The 20,515-nt window shown below is 38.0% G+C and overlaps 1 protein-coding gene across 1 annotated transcript in view; it reads left to right on the forward strand.

Moving 5' to 3' along the window:
- The first annotated feature begins 742 nt into the window (after nucleotides 1-742).
- Nucleotides 743-20,515, forward strand: part of LOC142334856 (uncharacterized) — a 113,505-nt gene continuing 93,732 nt past the window's right edge. Inside the window, exons 1-6 of the mRNA XM_075383182.1 lie at nucleotides 743-980; nucleotides 4,971-5,093; nucleotides 5,940-6,109; nucleotides 6,711-6,882; nucleotides 7,491-7,739; nucleotides 15,843-15,967. Coding sequence (XP_075239297.1) covers nucleotides 911-980; nucleotides 4,971-5,093; nucleotides 5,940-6,109; nucleotides 6,711-6,882; nucleotides 7,491-7,739; nucleotides 15,843-15,967 — 909 coding nt within the window. The 5' untranslated portion in view covers nucleotides 743-910. The remainder of the gene's footprint in view (nucleotides 981-4,970; nucleotides 5,094-5,939; nucleotides 6,110-6,710; nucleotides 6,883-7,490; nucleotides 7,740-15,842; nucleotides 15,968-20,515) is intronic.

Consider the following 20,515-nt stretch of genomic DNA (forward strand, 5'->3'; position numbering starts at 1 on the left):
AGGAAAGGTACAGGACTTTCCTATCTGGAGCATTGTGAATCTTAGTTACACAAAATATTAAAAGTACTTACAAAGCTACGTTTTGAATTGTCCAGCTTAAATGATAAATGGATTTCACGTAAATTCTACTCACAAAAGATGGAAAATAAATTTCACAATTTCGTGAGCATTGTCCACGACCCCCTGTAATGCAGCAAAATTTGCTTAGGATTAAACAACTCGTAATGTTTGGGGAAGAGGATATCTTTTGCGCTTGTGCCCCCCAGCTTAGTGGGCGCATATTATTTGCACTCCTCCTGATAATTGATAACTCATCAAACTGTCTACCAGAAGAAACTGAAAATTGTTTGGAGATCTTTTCTGTTTGTCCCCAGCTTTGTGGGTGCAATTTTTTGCCCCCCCCCCCGATGCACGAGCAACATTTTTACACAATGATTTACTTGCTGACACGTGTTCTTTAACTGGTGGCGCATAACGTACTAAGGGGGAACAAACGGAAAAGACCTCCACGCTAATATATTTTAACTAACTCTCGGGTAGGGCCTTTCCCATGAAACTGAGCTGTTGCTATGATGGGAAGGAACCGTCTTCTATAGCGAAGTTGGGTCAAGCATGGGCTTTGCATGCTAGTTCTCTGTCAAGCATTGTCCTTAATTGGGTCGAGGTCTAAACCTGGGAAAAAATCCTAGCAAAATAAATTCAGGCTAATTAGCAAAGCCCACGTGCTATATTTTAGCAGTGACCCAATCAATATTAGCCAGTTTAATTTTAAGGTCTGAGGATTGGAGAATTGCCCAAAGCTTAATTAGATACATTTGAACAAAGTTAAGTAGACATTGTCATTAATTTATATTTATTGAGTTGGTTTTTTAATAGTATTTCATAATTAAGTGGTGTGGTTACTGTGTATATGATGAAAGAGGCTGCTGATGGCTATGGGAACGAATTACTACAGCTGGACACTCTAAAGCATACATCGGGTAACGGAGTCACAAGGGACGGAGCTTGTCAACATTAGTGTAACTGAATTCCGGATCTTATCCATAATTAATGCATTTAGTAATTTTGCTATCAATCTGTACGTTATAACCAATGCATGTTTCATTTACTTTTTACTTTGGGGGGGGGGGGGGGCAGAACAGATCCCAAATTTGCTTTATGTTTGGTAAATCATGATTTACTTTATTAGAATGAAAAATTTGAAGAAATTTAACAACGTATTTAGCCAATAACCAAAAAAAAATTAAAAATTTATTTTTTGGGAAATACGATATATTCAAGCTGTTTTTGTCAAGCATGTATTAATTCCAAAACACCGTTGTTATGGTACTTTGTATGAAAGTTATTCATATGCTATAACAAAGGGGTACAAAATTGTGGGGGGCAATATTGGAAAAGATTACAAAAATTATTCAGACACGCGCTTCAAGGGTGATCATCGCCGTATTGGCACTAATTAAGTAAACTGAGCAAAAAGTTCAGTTCTGAAGCTGTCAGTTGTCAATTTAAAACAGAATTTTATACGGGGACAACTAAACTGCTGTTGTATTAAGTAGCGACCGTAACGAAGGTCTGTCCGTGGTCGCACCCTCTTAGGGAGGAGGTTTTAGTTGCACCTGGCGGGGGAAGGGTTGAGGCCACGGAGAGGTGGAGTTGAGCGCCACCCGACCACACGCCAAAGATATCAGGGATCTTTTCCGTTTGTGCCCCCCCCCCCCCAGTACGTTATGCGCCCCCCAGTTACAGAGCACGTGCCATTACAAAGTAAATCATTATGTAAAAATATTGCACGTGCGTCTGGGGGGTGCAAATAATATGCGCCCACTAAGCTGGGGGGGGGGGGGGCACAAACGGAAAAGATCCGATATCAGTCAACTAAACAACTGGTTTTTGGGGTCTTTCCCATTATCGCCGCCCATTAAATTATAGCCCGCATTACAGTATATTTAGAATAATCGATGAAGCTATAGGTCATCTGACCATTAAGCTGAGGGGGCCATAGTGGGAAAGACCCAGTTTTTGGACGAATGAGATTTTCTGAACAATCATTATCAAATTGCTGTTGGCTATTTTTCTCGTTTTTCGTTGTCAGCTGAACGCCCTGTCGCTAAATTTTTCTAGTACCCTTTTCCTGTTAAAATTTGACAAAATTAAACACAGAAGGCTTCCAAATGCAACTAGTTGAATTGGCAGAATATATATTGATTGGATCTATTTTGTTTCGGCCCCCAGCTTAGTGAGCATAAATTTTTTATGATCCCCAGACGCACGTGCTATTTTCTTACATAATAACGTGCTGTATAACAATATAGAATTTGTGACTGGGGGGTCATTAAAACACGGGGGGGGGGGGCTGAAACAGAATAGATCCCATTGATTTTATGGGTCTTTCCCATTATAGCCCCCCCCCAGCTTAGTGGTCAGATAACCTATAGCCCCCTCTCCCAATCATGGTAATTATACCATAATGGGGGCTATATTTTCATGGGGGGCTATAATGGGAAAGACCCGATTTTATTACTAAAAGTTTTGATACAAACACCAAAAAAAGTTCAACTTGCTGTGATTGGTTGTTTCAATTTGTTTTTTCATGAAAAAACAAATTGAAACAACCAATCACAGCACGTTGATCTTTTATTGGTGTTTTTTTAACCACAGATAGCCAAGAAAAATGAAATAAAAATTTGTAGAAAATTAGTTGCTGTATATTATTTGCACGCACCAAGTGAACGTGCTATTTTGTTTCACAATGAGTTACTATGTAATGGCATTTGTTCTATTGGTGGGGTGCATGACGTACTGGGGCAGGAACGGAAAAGATCGAAAACTTTATTCTATAATTTTCGTTCTATATGTACACATATAAAAACCTGTATCAAAAAGAGACTTGGAGCCTGCTAATTGGAATTTAAAAACAGGTTATAACGAATTTTTCTAGCGAAACACAAAACTGCTACCAGCGGAATAAATTTCACATTTTTGTAGTTCTTATGCCCAATAAGCCAGGGGGGGCCATTAAAAGAAATATCATGAACTTGAAAATCAATCAGACCAAAAAAACTTCACACCTCAAGAAACATGCTCCACGACAGGCTGCGAGAAGATTGAATATGATTTTAATGAGTTTAAAGAGATTGTAAACAAACAAACGATTGTTTTCAGAAATTACATGGAGAAAACAACAACAACAACAATAGCAACAACTAAAGCCATTTGCAAAACCAGAGGTCATATTTACGAGAAAAACAACTCATTTTTTGGTTTTATTAAAAATCAGATTACAGAAATTAAGTTTTTGAGGCAAGCTCTTGACTGCTTTGATATTTAATATATCCATGAAAAACTTGTCTCAAATATTGAGTTTTCTTCTAATTGGTTTAACACATATTTGGGTTAAACTCAATATACTCATAGCCGGAAAATGGCAACGAAAACTACTTTGAAAACTTGAACCCACTTCAACCGAAACAATTGAAAGATTACCAAACCGTTTAGATGCTAATAGTATCTGAGTATAAGTCTCGCTGAGCTGATTAAGTGACAGCAGCCAGATTATCGCTGGCTCATCCTCTGACTTACCAAATTCGTTTGCAAAATAGTATTTTTTAAGGATACATTTCACCGCGACAACATACAAACTTTTATATGTTTCCCGTTATGCATCAGCACTCAACACCTTACTTCGTAATTTTGTGGCAGTATTCTGTAATCTTGCATTTAGCAGGAGTATATCAAAGTTTTTAATAGAGTTGGAATTGTAAGATTTCTGGGGAGTTAAAAAACACTGAATTCAGATTTTGCTAGTATTGTTAACAATTATATAAATACGACTAACAAAAAACAGTGTAAAGTTACATGGATCATTGATCATTTTGCAAAATATTAATATTAAATCAGCTAATATTGAACCTGAAATCAATCCACGGCACATTTATGTACCGAAAGATCCTTTTTGAAATCAATTAATAAAGAATGTTTTTAAATTTTCTTTGCATTGATGTTATTTTTCATTGCTAAAAGTTTTCTTTCGTCTTCGAAATCTGACTTCTGGATTAGATTCTAAAATTGTCAACCGCGATTAAAGATACTATGGCTTATAGTTATAGTTAAGGTCGCAAAAGTAGGTTTTTTCCTCTGATTAACCTGCAGTTTCGTAGTGAGATAGCTGTTGTCTCTGTATGCGGGAAACCTATTATTTAAAATTTTCCTTAAAACAAACCCATTTGTTGTCTAGGAAGACTCTGATTGGAAGGATTTTATACTTAACCTTTACGTGTGAGGAATGATCACATTTTTGTCTGCAGATGTAGCCTCAACTGCACAGCTGAATTGTTTTTTTGCGAGTTATAATTAGTTTTTTTTTCGTTTAGAAGAACTGCAGAATAGTGCAGGTGATTGATTATTAGAGCATTGAATAAAAACAGTTTTGTTTTATCGGGAAACAGATTTTTAATTGAATACATAGTTTTTATATTTTATACCTCAAGCCATCTTTCTCAAAATATTTATTGATCTCATTTTCATAAGAAACAGATTTATGAGACCCTATTTGTAAAATCGCCTCTTGATTTTGTTTCGTTAGATGTTTTTTGCAGACAATTATGTACTCTGTTTTAGCTTCATTAAGCGTGAGTGCGTGTTGTTCATAATAATGAGTTATATTCGTTACAGAATTGAGAAGTAATTTACTTGACTCTGCTAGGCTGGCACAAGCGCAAAGCAATAGAGTACCATCTGCGTACTGCACTAATGTGCAGTTTCGGAGATTGTTATTATAAGATCATTGACGTACATGTTAAAAAGTAGAGGAACTAAATTGGTACCTTGTGGAACATCCCTGTAAAGTTTGATCCAATCAGATTTCGTGTTTAACCATCAGGTTCCTTGTGATGGAACTAAACATTTTATGCCCCCAAGATATCATTCTGTACAATTAACATTTAACAAGCGTGTTAACAAAGCTCCTGCAGTGCGTTGCAGATCCAAATCTCAGATTGTCCCTGTTCCTTATTCGGTTTCCCATTCTAAGTTGGGTGCGATGTCAACTACTTCACACGCAGCAGATCACAAAAGAGTGTCCTCCTGGTGTGACAAGGAAAGAGATCACAGACACCGACTTGCTTCCATTCCCTCACAACATCTCTTTCCCCTTTCCCTTCTTAATCTCTTACTATTTACAAAAACTATGAAAACTGCTTATTCCCCCTCTGCTTCCTGAAAAACAGGTTTAACTAAGTGTTAACTAGATTTTATATTTAACATATTTGCAATTGTAATTTTTGATAGTTTCGGCGCTCAAAATGAATATAAAAAATTGGAACAATTCGTTTCCTCCTTTAAATTCCTAAAAGGAAATGAGAGTGCAAGAAAACCTAATTTGCCAGTTATCATGCTAAATGAGGGAACACATAGCCTTTATTTTACTTAAGGGCTCGCAGTTCAAAAGAGAAGGACAAAAAGAAGTCTCTTCTGCATGTGAGCGAACAGAGCAAAAAATATGACCTGTTACCTGTTAATGAGCACATGACAATATAGAGAAGAATAAGCTACTAGGTCATGTTTTGGTTTGCTTGAATAAACGCTCTAGTTTATTCCATGAAAAGTTCTTCTGCACTTCGAGGTCACGTGGAATTATTAATTGGGTACCCCCTGTCCGGGACCTGAGGGGTCAGTATAGCTCCCCGTGCGCAAAAGTGATTTGTCGCCATATTTTTTTTGTTTTTACGCAAAATAAGTTAATTTGTTCTTCTGCTCCACTCAATTTTTAAGCGGCCTGCACCTTTTAAAAGTTACTCATGTTACCCAGTGAAAAAAATGGGCGCAGTATGCAAATTCTACTACTCCACGTGCGGGACCCAAGTTGGTCTTATCAAATCTGGTTTTGATTCGCGCCCCAGTAAGTGAAGTGTTATGAACAAGGAAGCAAATTGTCCGCCTACAGCACCGGAAGAGCAAAGCAAAAGCGGTTCCCTCATCTGGACAACACTACCGCATCTCTTCTATGTCCAGGAGCAACAGTGGCAGCCGGAGACGGAAGCCAGTAACTGCCTCCGTTTCTACCAGACCCATCAAACAGTCCTTCAACATCAATGTTGTATCTATAAACAAAAGGAAAGAAAAACAATTTATTAGTTACTTGTTCTATCAAACGTCACGTTACAAAATCATATGATTCACTCAAACCATAAGGAATTACTTAACTTGAGCCATAAATTGAGCTTTAGTCTTTTTCGAAAGCACAAAAAGTCTTATTTTTGTTTATTCTGGCACTGATAATCCAGGCTTGCTCTGCGCCAAATAGGTCTTGTTCGTTTTTTAATACCTTTTATACATAAATTGCACAAATTCCAACAATTCAGGTCGCGTCCATTGACTATTACTTTATCCCGGGTCGAGTAGCCAGCCTGAAGAACCGCCAAAATTCGCAACAAATGCGGTAAACGACTGTTTCAAGGCTTGGGGTTTTTTGGCTTGCTGAATACAGTGGATAAGGTGAAAAAAAATATTTCAACCCACTGAAAACCGCAACTCTTACAATAGTCTATGTACAATTCTTAAGGAAACCCCCCCGTTTGTGACTTAAGTCAACTAAATCTCCGCCCGGTTTTATAAAGTTGGATCAGGCTGAGTGTTTAACCATGCTTATATGTTCATCTCATGCTAAGCAGAAAAAAGGACAATTAATTGATTGTTTTTCTGAGCATGCTACCAGATATATGGGTGCTAGTCTTGGTCAGCCCAAATCCTTCAAAGCTCACTCCAGAGGTCACTCCAAATCCACTGCAGCATCAGCCACAAGTGCCACAGTTCGATCTTCAACTCGATGTGCGAGGAACTCCAGTGACCACCTTGTCACTACATCAACAACGAAGAGTATCAATGGTAATACACCATATGTATCTGATCTCATTTCGAGAAGTCTATTCATAACCCTGATTGTGTTAATGGTTTTAAACTCAACTCTGATCAAAGATCTATTTAACACGGTTGACACAACCAGGGTTGTGTATAACACTGATTTTTGTGGCCAGACGTACCAAAGAGCGAGTGTATATTCGTACTGGGAGCGTATCAATCCAATTCATAATTATTACTGATTTCCATAGTCTGATTCATGTCAATTTTTTTTAGCTTTTCTGATTTGCCAATAATCAGAATCTCGGTTGAATATGATTTGTTTAGAACTTAGCCTTCTTAGGTTTAGACCTCAACATATGTAAAGACTCATAAAGTCTACCGGGAGGGGGTCAATATTTACCAAAATTACACAATCGAGCATTTCTTAGGCATTTTAAAAACTGTTTGTTCAAAGACTGTCTAAAAATGTCGGGAAATGCCGAAAAAAGACAAGGAAATTGTCTTAAAGTTCCAGAAGACGCCAAAAAGTCGACTATAGCATTTCATTTAAAGATGTTACTCCATTTTGAAATAAAATTTTATATTTTCATAAATTATTTAATAATTACTAATCTACAGACTCTTTTCTGCAGATCGGAGCAACTCTGAAGCAGTTGAGAACAGGCAAACAATTCCAGATGATGTCCAGAATCGCAGACAGACAACTGTCGGAGTGGTGACTGGCTCTGCTGGTGTATCTGTTGGGGGTGGTGGTCTGAACACTTTCAGAAGTGGATCTACCAGACGTAGTAACTACGAAGTGGGAGAGGAGATAGAAGAGAGTGATTTGCCAGCCATTGTGAAGTACAATAACAGAAAAATATTCTCTGGACTCACTCCAGGTTTATGTTCCCCTGATCTTGCATGAAAAGTTGAAGCAGATTTGTCCCACCTGTAGTTCAGCTCGGAATGAAATTTTCAGGTGTCACTGCTTGATCTAAATCCCGAGAAATATACCGCAGGCTTTGTTTCTCTTGAAACAAATCTTGCGACAAAATTATCTTGCAAAAATCAACCAATTTTGTCATACAGGTACACACTCCGGAAACTTTTCAGTTAAAAATATGTGCACCTGAACCTTCCCTTAACAGACAAATACCTAACATGAATGTATGAACAAATTCGAATCGACGATTCGGTTCAAATTAGAAGCCATTATTCAATTTCATTTCACCAAACATTAGATAAGAAAATTTTCTTTATATATCGAAGTTTTAACTTAAGTTGCTACGTTCGCCACTTCCCGATATATCACATCCTCACTCTTTTTTAAGCAAGTTTGTAGGAATAGTTTCTCCAAATCTTTGTGGTTGTTTTTTTGTTTCTACTTGAAGTTCTCGTGGCCACTGAAGGTTGTTCCCCTTCAACTACTGAGGTTTCTTCATTAAAGTTGGGCGATGCCACGTCTATGTCGTCCCTACTGCTCTCAGACTGAGTCAGTAGATTCAGTCTGGATGTCGTCAGGATCTAGCTGTGCAATTTGGTTGTCACTAACAAGCACTGTCTTGTTTGATTTCTCCGGCTGAATGAACGAAGTGTTCATTCCTTTACGGATAATGAAGGTAGCTGGAACTGTTGGTGAACTGTTCGTCGGTTTGAAGAGGACTCGTTCACACAGATCAAAATCAGTGACCGCTGGAAGTCTTACTCTGCTTGCCAGTAGCAGTTCTACAGGAGTGCCCCGCGTCTTGGAAGTGTTCCGATGTGTCATCAAAGCCCGCTGTAGGAAAGCGCCAAGTGGCACATTCTGATTTGGACTCCAGGCTTGAATAGCCCGTTTCACTGTTTAGACCGCTCCTTCAGCAATCCCATTTCTCTTGGATGGTAGATGGGAGATTCCATCTATTTAATCCCAAGTGATTCACACCATTGCTTTAGGTCACTGCTCACAAAATCAAGACAATTGCCTGATACTAATATTTTTGGTATCCCAAATCTTGCAACGATTTGACTCAAGTGCACCTTCACTGTTTGTGAGGTTCTATTTTGTGCCTCTCGATTGCAAGTGCCTCTCGCTCAATATTGGAGTAAATTTTTTCGGCTTGTGACAACTTCTTCGAGACATAGATAACAGGATGTCCTTCTTGTGAGAGTACCCCGCCTATAGCTTTCTCTGAGGCGTCTGTTGTCACGGTTGCTTCATTCGTCAAGCTGTAAAGCTGTACAAGAGGGCTAGCACATAACTCGTTTTTGATGTTTTCTTAAAAACTTTGCTCTTCCATTTCCCATCTGAATTCTTCTTTTCGAATTTCGTTTGGGGGTAGCTTTTTTGTCGCAAAATCCGGTATCATTCGACCATAAAAATTCGCTAGGCCGACAAAGGACTGGAGTTGTTTCATATTTGATGGCGGTTTTGCTTTCTTGATTTTCTCAACATGCTTAAGATCGGGTGCTAATTATTCTTTGAAAACAGAGTTAGCAAGAAAACTTACGCTTGAAACTGGTTTTATGTTGGGTTTCTTCTCATTGATGGTGAAATTTTTTTCACGTAGTCGACTCTTAACTGCAAGCAATCGTTTCTCGTTTTGATCCTTTGTTGTTCCATATATTTGACTCAAGTACACTTTCACTGTTTGTGAGGTTCTATTTCCCGCAGGGAAGGCTTCTATCCAACCTGATCCCGCATCTACTATCACTAAGATATTACCTTGATCCTTAACGTAGCCCCAGTCCATGTGGAGTCTTTCCCAAACTTCAGCTTCCGGCCAAGTAGATACTGTTTTCCCCATGCTAGGCCTGTTTTCTTGGCACTCCTTACATTTACTAACATATCGAAGAACATCTTGACTGATGCCGGGCCACTAAGCCATCATTCTAATTGCTGTTTCAGTTCCATTTTTGCCTAGGTGAGTTTCAAGAGCTTTGGCCATCACCATGGGTCTTAGTTTGGGTGGAATGAAAGGCACAACTCCTCGAAAGATGATTCCATTGTGAACGGTCAAGGCGTCTTTCTGTTGTTCAAATCCTTTCTCTGCTTCTGAGCACTGTTTCCAGATGCCACTTTTTACTCGTTTGATGACATCTTGAAAGAGTCGATTCAATCCCAGCTCAGTTTTCATGGCTGTCTGGGTCACAAAGTCGGATTGGACGAAGTAGATATTGTCAAGAGCAAAGCAGATTCGATCATTGTCATCGTCGTCTTCAAAGTCTAGTCTTCTCAAAGCATCCGCGTGGGGGATCTGTTCTCCGGGTGTATATTTCAGTTCAAAGTCAAATCCCATCATCGCTATCGCCCATCTCGTAATTTTGTCTCCTGCTGTTTCCGGAATTTCTTCCTCTGGGGCGAAGAGATAGTTGAGAGGTTTGTGGTCAGTCTGCAGAGTAAACCTTCTTCCAAGTAGGAATTGTTTCACTTTTGTGACCACAAAGACAATTGCAAGCGCCTCTCGCTCAATATTGGAGTAATTTTGTTCGGCTTGTGACAACTTCTTCGAGACATAGATAACAGGATGTCTTTCTTGTGAGAATAGCCAACCTAGAGCTATCTCTGAGGGGTCTGTTGTCACGTTTGCTTCATTCGTCAAGATATAAAGCTGTACAAGAGGGCTAGCACATAGCTCGTTTTTGATGTTTTCATAAACATTTTGCTCTTCCATTTCCCATCTAAATTCTTCATTTCGAATTTCGTTTAGGACAGCTTTTTTGTCGCAAAATCCGGTATCATTTGACCATAGAAGTTCGCTAAGCCGACAAGGGACTCGAGTTGTTTCATGTTCGATGCCGGTTTTGCTTTTTTGATTTTCTCAACATGTTTAGGATCGGGTGCTAATTTTTATTTGGAAACAGAGTAAACAAGAAAACTTACGCTTCAAACTGGTTTTAAGTTGGGTTTCTTCTCATTGATGGTGAATTTTTTTTCGTGTAGCCGACTCTTAACTGCATGCAATCGTTTCTCGTTTTGATCCTTTGTTGTTCCATTTACTAGAACGGACCATGTTTGGACCGCTCATTCAGCAATCCCATTTGTTCTTGAATGGTAGATGGGAGATTCCATCTTTTTAATCCCCAGTAATTCACATCATTGCTTTTGATCACTGCTCACAAAATCAAGACAATTGCCTGATACTAATATTTTTGGTATCCCAAATCTTGCAACAATTTGACTCAAATGCGCCTTCACTGTTTGTGAGGTTCTATTTTGTGCCTCTCGATTGCAAGTGCCTCTCGCTCAATATTGGAGTAATTTTTTTCCGCTTGTTACAACTTCTTCGAGACATAGATAACAGGATGTACTTCTTGTGAGAGTACCCCGCCTATAGATTTCTCTGAGGCGTCTGTTGTCACGGTTGCTTCATTCGTCAAGCTGTAAAGCTGTACAAGAGGGCTAGCACATAGCTCGTTTTTGATGTTTTCATAAACATTTTGCTCTTCCATTTCCCATCTAAATTCTTCATTTCGAATTTCGTTTAGGACAGCTTTTTTGTCGCAAAATCCGGTATCTTTTGACCATAGAAGTTCGCTAAGCCGACAAAGGACTCGAGTTGTTTCATGTTCGATGCCGGTTTTGCTTTTTTGAATTTCTCAACATGTTTAGGATCGGGTGCTAATTCTTCTTTGGAAACAGAGTAAGCAAGAAAACTTACGCTTGAAACCGGTTTTAAGTTGGGTTTCTTCTCATTGATGGTGAAATTTTTTTCACGTAGCCGACTCTTAACTGCAAGCAATCGTTTCTCGTTTTGATCCTTTGTTGTTCCATATATTTGACTCAAGTACACTTTCACTGTTTGTGAGGTTCTATTTCCCGCAGGGAAGGCTTCTATCCAACCTGATCCCGCGTCTACTATCACTAAGATATTACCTTGATCATTAACGTAGCCCCAGTCCATGTGCAGTCTTTCCCAAACTTCAGCTTCCGGCCAAGTAGATACTGTTTTCCCCATGCTAGGCCTGTTTTCTTGGCACTCCTTACACTTACTAACATATCGAAGAACATCTTGACTGATGCCGGGCCACCAAGCCATCATTCTAATTGCTGTTTCAGTTCCATTTTTTCCTAGGTGAGTCTCAAGAGCTTTGGCCATCACCATGGGTCTTAGTTTGGGTGGAATGAAAGGCACAACTCCTCGAAAGATGATTCCATTGTGAACGGTCAAGGCGTCTTTCTGTTGTTCAAATCCTTTCTCTGCTTCTGAGCACTGTTTCCAGATGCCACTTTTTACTCGTTTGATGACATCTTGAAAGAGTCGATTCAATCGCAGCTCAGTTTTCATGGCTGTCTGGGTCACAAAGTCGGATTGGACGAAGTAGATATTGTCAAGAGCAAAGCAGATTCGATCATTGTCATCGTCGTCTTCAAAGTCTAGTCTTCTCAAAGCATCCGCTTGGTAGATCTGTTCTCCGGGTGTATATTCCAGTTCGAAGTCAAATCCCATCAGCGCTATCGCCCATCTCGTAATTCTGTCTCATGCTGTTTCCGGAATTTCTTCCTCTGGGGCGAAGAGATATTTGAGAGGTTTGTGGTCAGTCTGCAGAGTAAACCTTCTTCCAAGTAGGAATTGTTTCACTTTTGTGACCACAAAGACAATTGCAAGTGCCTCTCGCTCAATATTGGAGTAATTTTTTCCGCTTGTTACAACTTCTTCGAGACATAGATAACAGGATGTACTTCTTGTGAGAGTACCCCGCCTATAGCTTTCTCTGAGGCGTCTGTTGTCACGGTTGCTTCATTCGTCAAGCTGTAAATCTGTACAAGAAGGCTAGCACATAACTCGTTTTTGATGTTTTCATAAAAACTTTGCTAATATTTCTTTGGAAACAGAGTAAGCAAGAAAATTTACGCTTGAAACTGGTTTTAAGTTGGGTTTCTTCTCATTGATGGTGAAATTTTTTTCACGTAGCCGACTCTTGACTGCAAGCAATCGGTTCTCGTTTTGATCATTTGTTGTTCCATATACCAGAACTTCGTCTAGGAAGATGACGAAGAGTCGGCTCTTCAAAGTCGGCTACGTTGGCAGTCAAGAGTCGGCTACGTGAAAAAAATTTCCTTTGAGAATTGACTCAATGCAATTCTGGAAGATTGATGAATCTTTAGGCCCTGAGGAAGCCTGCCCATCTTGAACAATCCTTGCGATGTGTTGATTGTGCATATTTCTTTTGCAACCTCCTCCAGCTCAATTTGATAGTATGCGTCTGATAAGTCAATTTTTCCAAAGTAAGAGGCTCCATGGAGATTATGGAAAATTGTCTTCATATCTGGGATTGGATAGTCCTCGTCCATAACTTTGACATTGATGGGAACTTTCAGGTCCACGCATAGTCTCAGAACTCTGTTTTTCTTCCACTGCCACACTATTGGTGATGCATTTGTGACCCCACAAGGTTGTGCTGGCTCCTGAATGCCCTGTCGTATCATTGTCACAAGCATCTCTTTGACCCTGTCCTGGAGAGGTGGAGGTATCTTTCTGGCTTTGCAGAACATTGGCTGTGATCCCGGTATGAGTTTCACATGCGCTTTGTATCCTTTGACTGCAGGTAGTCCTTCATTACTCACTGCATTGATGCCTTCTTGGGGTAGTATGTCTCTCCTAAGTAGCCCAAACTTTTTGTCGGATTGCACAACTGCTAATTGTTGTTGCCTATACTTGCTTTCGTTCCACTCAACTTCACATGTTGGTGATCCCAGAAGCGTCAGTTGATGATCATCATAGGCGCCAAGACGACTGACTTTCCCATTTAACTGAGGTTTACCAAGCGCAGTACAGATTAATGATGATATCACGGTGCTATCAGCCTTTTTATTTTATGGTCTTTTGCTGTAATTTACTCCCTTGTCACCGAAAATTTAAACACGCTTTCCCGTGTATAGTACATTTCATCTCCATTTGGGATGATGTTTGACCAGAGAACTTACCCTCTTCCTCGCAGAAATTGTTGTGCTAGTCAGACTTACCTGACTTAGGCTGGAATTTACTTCTGCACATTTTTGAAAACTGCCCCATTTTTTCACAGATGTTACATTTCTTGTTCAAGGCCGGACACGGCTTGCTACTGTTTGGCTTACCTCCAATCTATCTATTACACAATTTACCATTGTCTTTATTACCAGTGAGCTTTTCACTAGGTTTTCTGAAGGTCTTTTTGAAGTTGTATCCCACTTCTTCTTTTGTTTCAAATGGTCTGTTACCTGTTGAGGAATTCGCAAAAGCCATTGCTTGATTTCTGAACCGTAAGTTTTCTGTCATTTTAGACAGAGACATCGTTGGCTTAGTTTTAAAGCCGTCTAATGGTCTTAATTTGGCCTCAGGGTCTCTCAAATCTGAGATAAACTTAGTTTTTACCAACTCTTCCTCAGGGTTGGTTACTGTTTTAAGTTTTTCGAAGTCACAATAATGTGCTTCTTCTCTGAGTTGCGCTAGAAAATCGTCCTCAAATTCTCAAACGCCTTGGACAACGGACAGAAATTTAGCCCTTTCTGCCGTTTCTACTCTTTCTTTAGGGGAAATATAGTTTTGAATAGCTTGTCTGAATTCTTTAAAAGGAGTGTCTAACAAATTTTTAGGGCTCATAAGGCTCCTAAGTTTAAGAAGTGCGTCCGGGCTGCATATACAAAGAAAGAGATTTGTTACCTGTAGGTCCTCGATCGTATCGTCGGTGTTGACTTTATCTTCTTTCTTTTTCCTCTCTGCGCAACATTTGGCCAGAAAAAACATGATCCACGCAGTACAGGGTTCAGCGTTCTGCAGATCCAAGGTTTGTCGGTCGTTTGGAGGTCTGGGCACCATTGTCATGGTCTCGAGCACGAGTAACAAGAATTTTATTATTTAAACAATTGATTTCAAAATGTCCTAAATGTACAAAACTTCACTGGTATTTATAGTCCGTATCAGTAAGAAAATTTGCAGATCAGTCTAGATATAGATAAACTGATATGGATTAATTTATACCTTAGCCTTGAACAAGTTTTTCCCCTTGCCGTATATGGCAAGTACTAGTGCAGTTTTTGCACTTAACACATTGTTCTCCCTACCTGAGAAAATGTCATTTCTATCTACTGGGAGGATCGGAGAGTTGGTTTCTGATCATATCTTGTGGTGGGAAGGTCGAATCTATCACACAGATTAGTGGTTTTTGTACACTGGTAAACTTGTGGTATGAACAAATTTGAATCGACGATTCGGTTCAAAATAGAAGCCATTATTCAATTTCACTTCACCAAACATCAGGTAAGAAAGTTTTCTTTATATATCAAAGTTTTAACTTAAGTTGCTAAGTTGGCCACTTCTCGATATATCACAAGCTTAACGCGTCTAAGAATGAAAAATATAAGTGATTCTACATACTTTTTTGGTATATTTTGTCTCATTACCACAAAATGGTTGAAATATGTCTGTAAACGGGAAAAATATGAAGTTTTTGCCATTCAAATTGGAGGAAGTGTTTCAATTTATCAAGAGACCCTTTGAGATTATAGGTGATAAAAAATGTTTCTCAAAAAAGTCATGACTTAGTAAAAAGAATAGGAACGAATTGGTTTGATTAGGTAAATGTTTTTTCGGACGTCTGCCGAGAGGGCAATCTCTATGATTAACGAAGCAGTTGAGAAGAACACATAAGCATTTCATATAGCTAAGAGCCTGTCAAAAATGAGCTACAAGTTTTCTCCAAATTGTAATAAGCTTCATATCAAGATGCTTCAGGTTTAATCTTACTCAATATTTGTCCTAAAAATTAGTTTGCACTTATATTTTAATTCTAAATTTTGATACTGTAAATCTCTATATTACTTGTAAAAAAACCGCTCTGTCTTCCTCTGTATTTTCAATTTTTTTTCCTCCTTAAATTGATTTTGTTTTTTTTTAAAAAATGCTTAAGAAGTTCCATAACCAAACAACAAGACTGTTGACATCGCTTTGGTGGATTATATAAAAAAAATAGATAATCAGAAATTGATATTTTTCTTGTTCTGCGATTTTGCTCCATGCCCTTAATGCTACTAACTGATTTAGGTCAAGCAGAGGCGGTTAAGGAGCTAGCCAAGACAACGGATATCAGACAAGACCTGTACAATCTTCAGAAACGAAAAGTGGCCATCTTGACTTCACTGGAGAAAAAAATTAAGGCTGCAGGAAAGGTAATATAATTTTAGTATTTCGGTCTCGTTTGCTTCGTAATGCGAATGTCCTAGTAACAGCAGCTCACAAAAAAGCAGATTTATCTTTATGATGATGATAAGTTTGGATCTGATACAAATCCTATTTTCTGCTTAAAATTGAGAAAATTAATAAAGATAACGAAAATTAGAAAATTTGGGTTGGCTATAGGTCTTTCGCACCTCTGTTTAGCGTTGATTGAGCATATTATTATAATGTATAGTCTTTTTGAAGACGTAGTCTGATAAAATTGGGATCCATTTGTTTTTGGTAAAAGCTAACAGTCTCATTGAACTTGAAAAAACTTTGAGCTAAAGCACTTCGAAATCTTTTATCAAATAGAGTTTTTTGGGGGTGGGTCTAAGGTGTCGATGATGATGAGAAAATTGATCAGTAATGGATTAGCTCTATGACTTCATTTTACTACAAGCTTATTGTGCTTATTTACTAATGCGCTAGCTTCTCTGGGGCACTCAAATTTGTGTAGGTGTTTCAAGTCCCCGAGGTTTTAAGTTTATGTTTAAGCTTCTAGCCGAGCGTACGCTGAAAAGCTATAATATCATGTCACGCCTCTCTTATGCAAGTAGTAATATAGTAAGCTACACTCCCCGGGGGGGGGGGGTGAGGTCCCCATGTATTAAGATAGGGTATAGCGTAGTTCCAGGAGATAGAGGGCTCTCACATGTATTAAGATAGGGTATAGATATAATGTATTAAGATTTGCCGGCGACATGTATTAGCTGGCGACATGTATTAAGATTAAATATATGCGCCGACATGTATTAAGAATAGTAATAGCCGCCGAGATGTTTTAAGATTAGTTATAGCCGTGGACATGCATTGATTAGGTGCCGCCATGTATTAAGATAAGGTATAGGTTTTGTGTATGTATTTGTGCATGTACATATGCTAGTAGTATAGTCGGTGCAAATGTGGGGGGTAGGTTCGGAGACGCTCCTGATTGGCTGAAATTTTGAGGGGACAATATCAATGTTTGTGTAGTTTTTAAGTGATTACTTGAGAACAATAGAATTGGCGTGGGTAATTAATTGCTGTAATTATGTGAGGGGTAATTATGTGACATATTGAATTTTGTTTGCAAATTTTATGTTATTAAATTGTGAAATTAATTGGTGGGGGTTTTCATTTACCCTAGTTATCTGAGGGGTAATTATGTGACATGTTGAATTTTTGTTTACAAGTTTTAGGTCAATTGCAAAGATTGTTCCCCTAATTGTTTTAATCAATTGTGTAACAATTGTCTTTTGCGCGCTCATTAATTGGAAAAAGTCAAGATAGCAAGAGGTAGTTTTGATCTACCGTCCTCTGGGTTATGGCCCAGTGCACTCCCACTGCGCCATCTTGCTAATTAAATGCATATATACATTATTTTTTCTACATTATTTGAAAAAAGATGTTAAATAAAAGAAAAAATGAATTAAAATAGTATAAATTGACAGACACAGTACAAATTATGAGCATCAAAGTACAAAATTACCCAATCAATTACAATAAATTGTATAAATTTCAATGAACATTAAGGTACACTTAGACGAGTGGTTAATAAAGTTGGATAAAAAAGTTTAGAAAACTCACGAGAAACAGTTGCGAGAAACATATACTATCGACTTTATTAACTTCAGCTTATTAAACACCAAAATGAACACTACTACATATAGTTACTTATAAAAATTAAAACGTGCACATCATGAATGTTGTTCAAGTTGGTTTGGAAAAACTTAAATAGTTGAAATGCTGCAAAAATTGCGTACAATCCACACAAATTTTGCATTTTCTGAAGTGGTTGATGTTTTATTTTTTGGTACTTTTTAACTAAAAATTTGTAATGTGTTACTGATCGAGCCAGAGAATCCGCATAATAGTATTTTCTGTTGAGTCGAGCAATCAGTATCCAATGTTCACCGACTTCTTTACTCGAAGCAGTGTTAATGATTGCAAAGCTGAATTTGGGTAAATTTGGAATGAACACTGCTGGAAACGATCCAATGTATTTGATTATTAGCTCAGGAATGCGTTCAATAATTTGTTGAAGAGATTGATTATCCATGACAAATAATCTGCTGTTTCAATTCGCAAGCTCCTTTGGAACAGGGATTTCTCACATTACAATCAAGTTGAAATGATTCGTTCTTTTCAATGAAGCAACAATCTTTAGATTGGGGAATTGTACGTATCAGATCTCCTGTAGACTTACTTACTCTGTCTTCACTGTTACCTGTGACATCGGGATGAAAGATATTAATGATGATTAAAAGTCCCAGAAATACTGCACAAATAAGGTATACATATAAGTTTGGAGTAGGTCTACCCCAATTTTCATCCATTCCCTATCTTGATATTATAGTGTGAAAAAGGGTTGCAACTGGGCGATGAAAATACATATCCAACAAATGTTCCAACGCAGAAGGCAATAATATAAAAACCATAAAAAATTGAAAAGAAAATTAAAAAATCTTGATTAATGCAGAGTTCTTCAGACATTTTTAGCAACTGTTCCAAACTGATCAATTTTAACTGTTGAGATTCGTTCTCCGAGAACAATTAGCTTGGTAACATTGGTTAGCGGACGTTCAAAGAACATTTCTAAACGAAGATTTTCCCCACTGAGTTCAGGATAATGAACATTTTCACCAGCATCTTGGAGTGAGGTGAGATCGAATACAAGCACATATTGACCTGTAAAGAAATCATTCGGTAACGCAGGAATTTCTTCTTTGAAGTTCATTGCCTTCATTGTTGTAACATAAGCTCTACAATTGTTGGTTATATCAATTGAGACAACAGCTCTCCCCCCTCGAACAATTCTCAGCTCCCGCCGTCTAAACTTTCAATAATGAAAAGGATTTTCTTGAAAATGTCCGGTGAATGCTGAATTAGTGTTCATTGTTATTGCAATTTGTCTGATTGGGGCATTATTGAAAACATTTTCCTGAAAATTGATTTTTTCCAGAAGGAATAGTAAATGATCGCGCAATTGTCTCCATAAAATTATAGCAAGCTGGTTGATGTGTTAGTTGATACTTGATTGTCTGGTGATAGACCTTATTAACGACAACACGTCTCGTAAAAAACAGTCAAGAACTCTAAGGGAAACATGCGGATTGTAGGAAATCATGTAAAAATTTGGTCTCGCTCGAATCAATTTGAGTCTAATTTTTGTATTTGGAAGTAATAATTTTTCACATTGAAATAAGTCGATTGCAAGTTTACCATATAAGGTAATCCCATCTTTCAACAAAAAGCTCTTCTTCCCTTTCTAAGAACGGACTTTTTTCATAATCACTAGGATCTTTCTCAAATTCGTATCCATGACAAGCCAAAATTCCTTCATTATTCGTTGTAGAAGCATTGAAGTCATTAGATATCAGAGCTTTGTGGCCATAGAGTCCATTAGTGAAAGTCATACCTATATCTGGTTTTTCATGCTCCTCTTTTTCCATGAAATCTTCAAATAATTTTCCCTTTTGTAATCCAACTTTAATTTGTAAATGACTATCTCTCATATCGAGAGAAACACTTCTATCTGTTTCAAATTCAAATTCAATGCTGCTTTCATCCAATGAAGTACTGGGATAAACTTCTTGAATACGGGAAGATTCAATTGGTTCCAAAACCGGAATTTCTTCAAAAATCTCCAAGCAAGAATTTGTTAAGTGTCCATAATGGAAATTACTATCATTTGTTGATCTGGTATTCATTTTAGTTTCGAAAAATTTTCCTCCTAGTTCGACGGCGTCGACTGATTTTTGGTGAGCGTTTTCGAATAATATGCGTTTTCTAGGTTTTTCTCCTCCTAGTTGTTTACGTAAAGTTTTCTTTCCAAAATCTGTGGCTGCAGAATTGAACTTTTTCCTTCCAGCTAATTCAGTTCCGATATCTGGCGCAGCTAATTCAATCAAGTCAGCACCAACCCTTTTAGCTGCTGGTACAACATATCGTCTCTAAAAGGAATTGCAGTTCTCCCAATTGTTTGTGCTAAAGCTCCAAATCCTCTTCCCCTTTGTCTTGAATAACCACGAAAATACGGTAAACCACTGTCTGCAACCATTTTTGTAAACTTAATTTTGAAAAAGATTGTCTGAAGCTCTTCTGAACATCAATACAGCTCTTGTTACACCTACTGAATTGAAGGAAACTTTTTCACCGTATGAGTCGCGGAGCTCAAGTTTAATGCTGTGGAAAAAATTTTTAAGAATTTTTTTAAATTGTAGATTTGGGAAGTTTTGATAATTCATATTTTGTCCAGTAGATATTATGTCTCCATTCTTAATTTTAGAAATAAACGGAATACATCTCAAAAGCGCGGCTTTTGTATCACCTACAATTTTGTATTCAACAATATCACTGTATATCATGAGAGTATGAATTCGAACAATATCATAGGGAAATTTAGGAAAATGTGGTCCAGCACCACTCATAGAAACTTCCTTTCCGTAAACTGCTTCCTCACACCCAAATACGTGACAGAGATTAGTACTGAAGATAACTAGTAACAAGTTTTCATTAGG

Source organism: Convolutriloba macropyga, chromosome 2, assembly GCF_964194025.1.
Source record: "Convolutriloba macropyga chromosome 2, txConMacr16.3, whole genome shotgun sequence".
In the NCBI taxonomy this organism is placed as follows: domain Eukaryota; kingdom Metazoa; phylum Xenacoelomorpha; order Acoela; family Convolutidae; genus Convolutriloba; species Convolutriloba macropyga.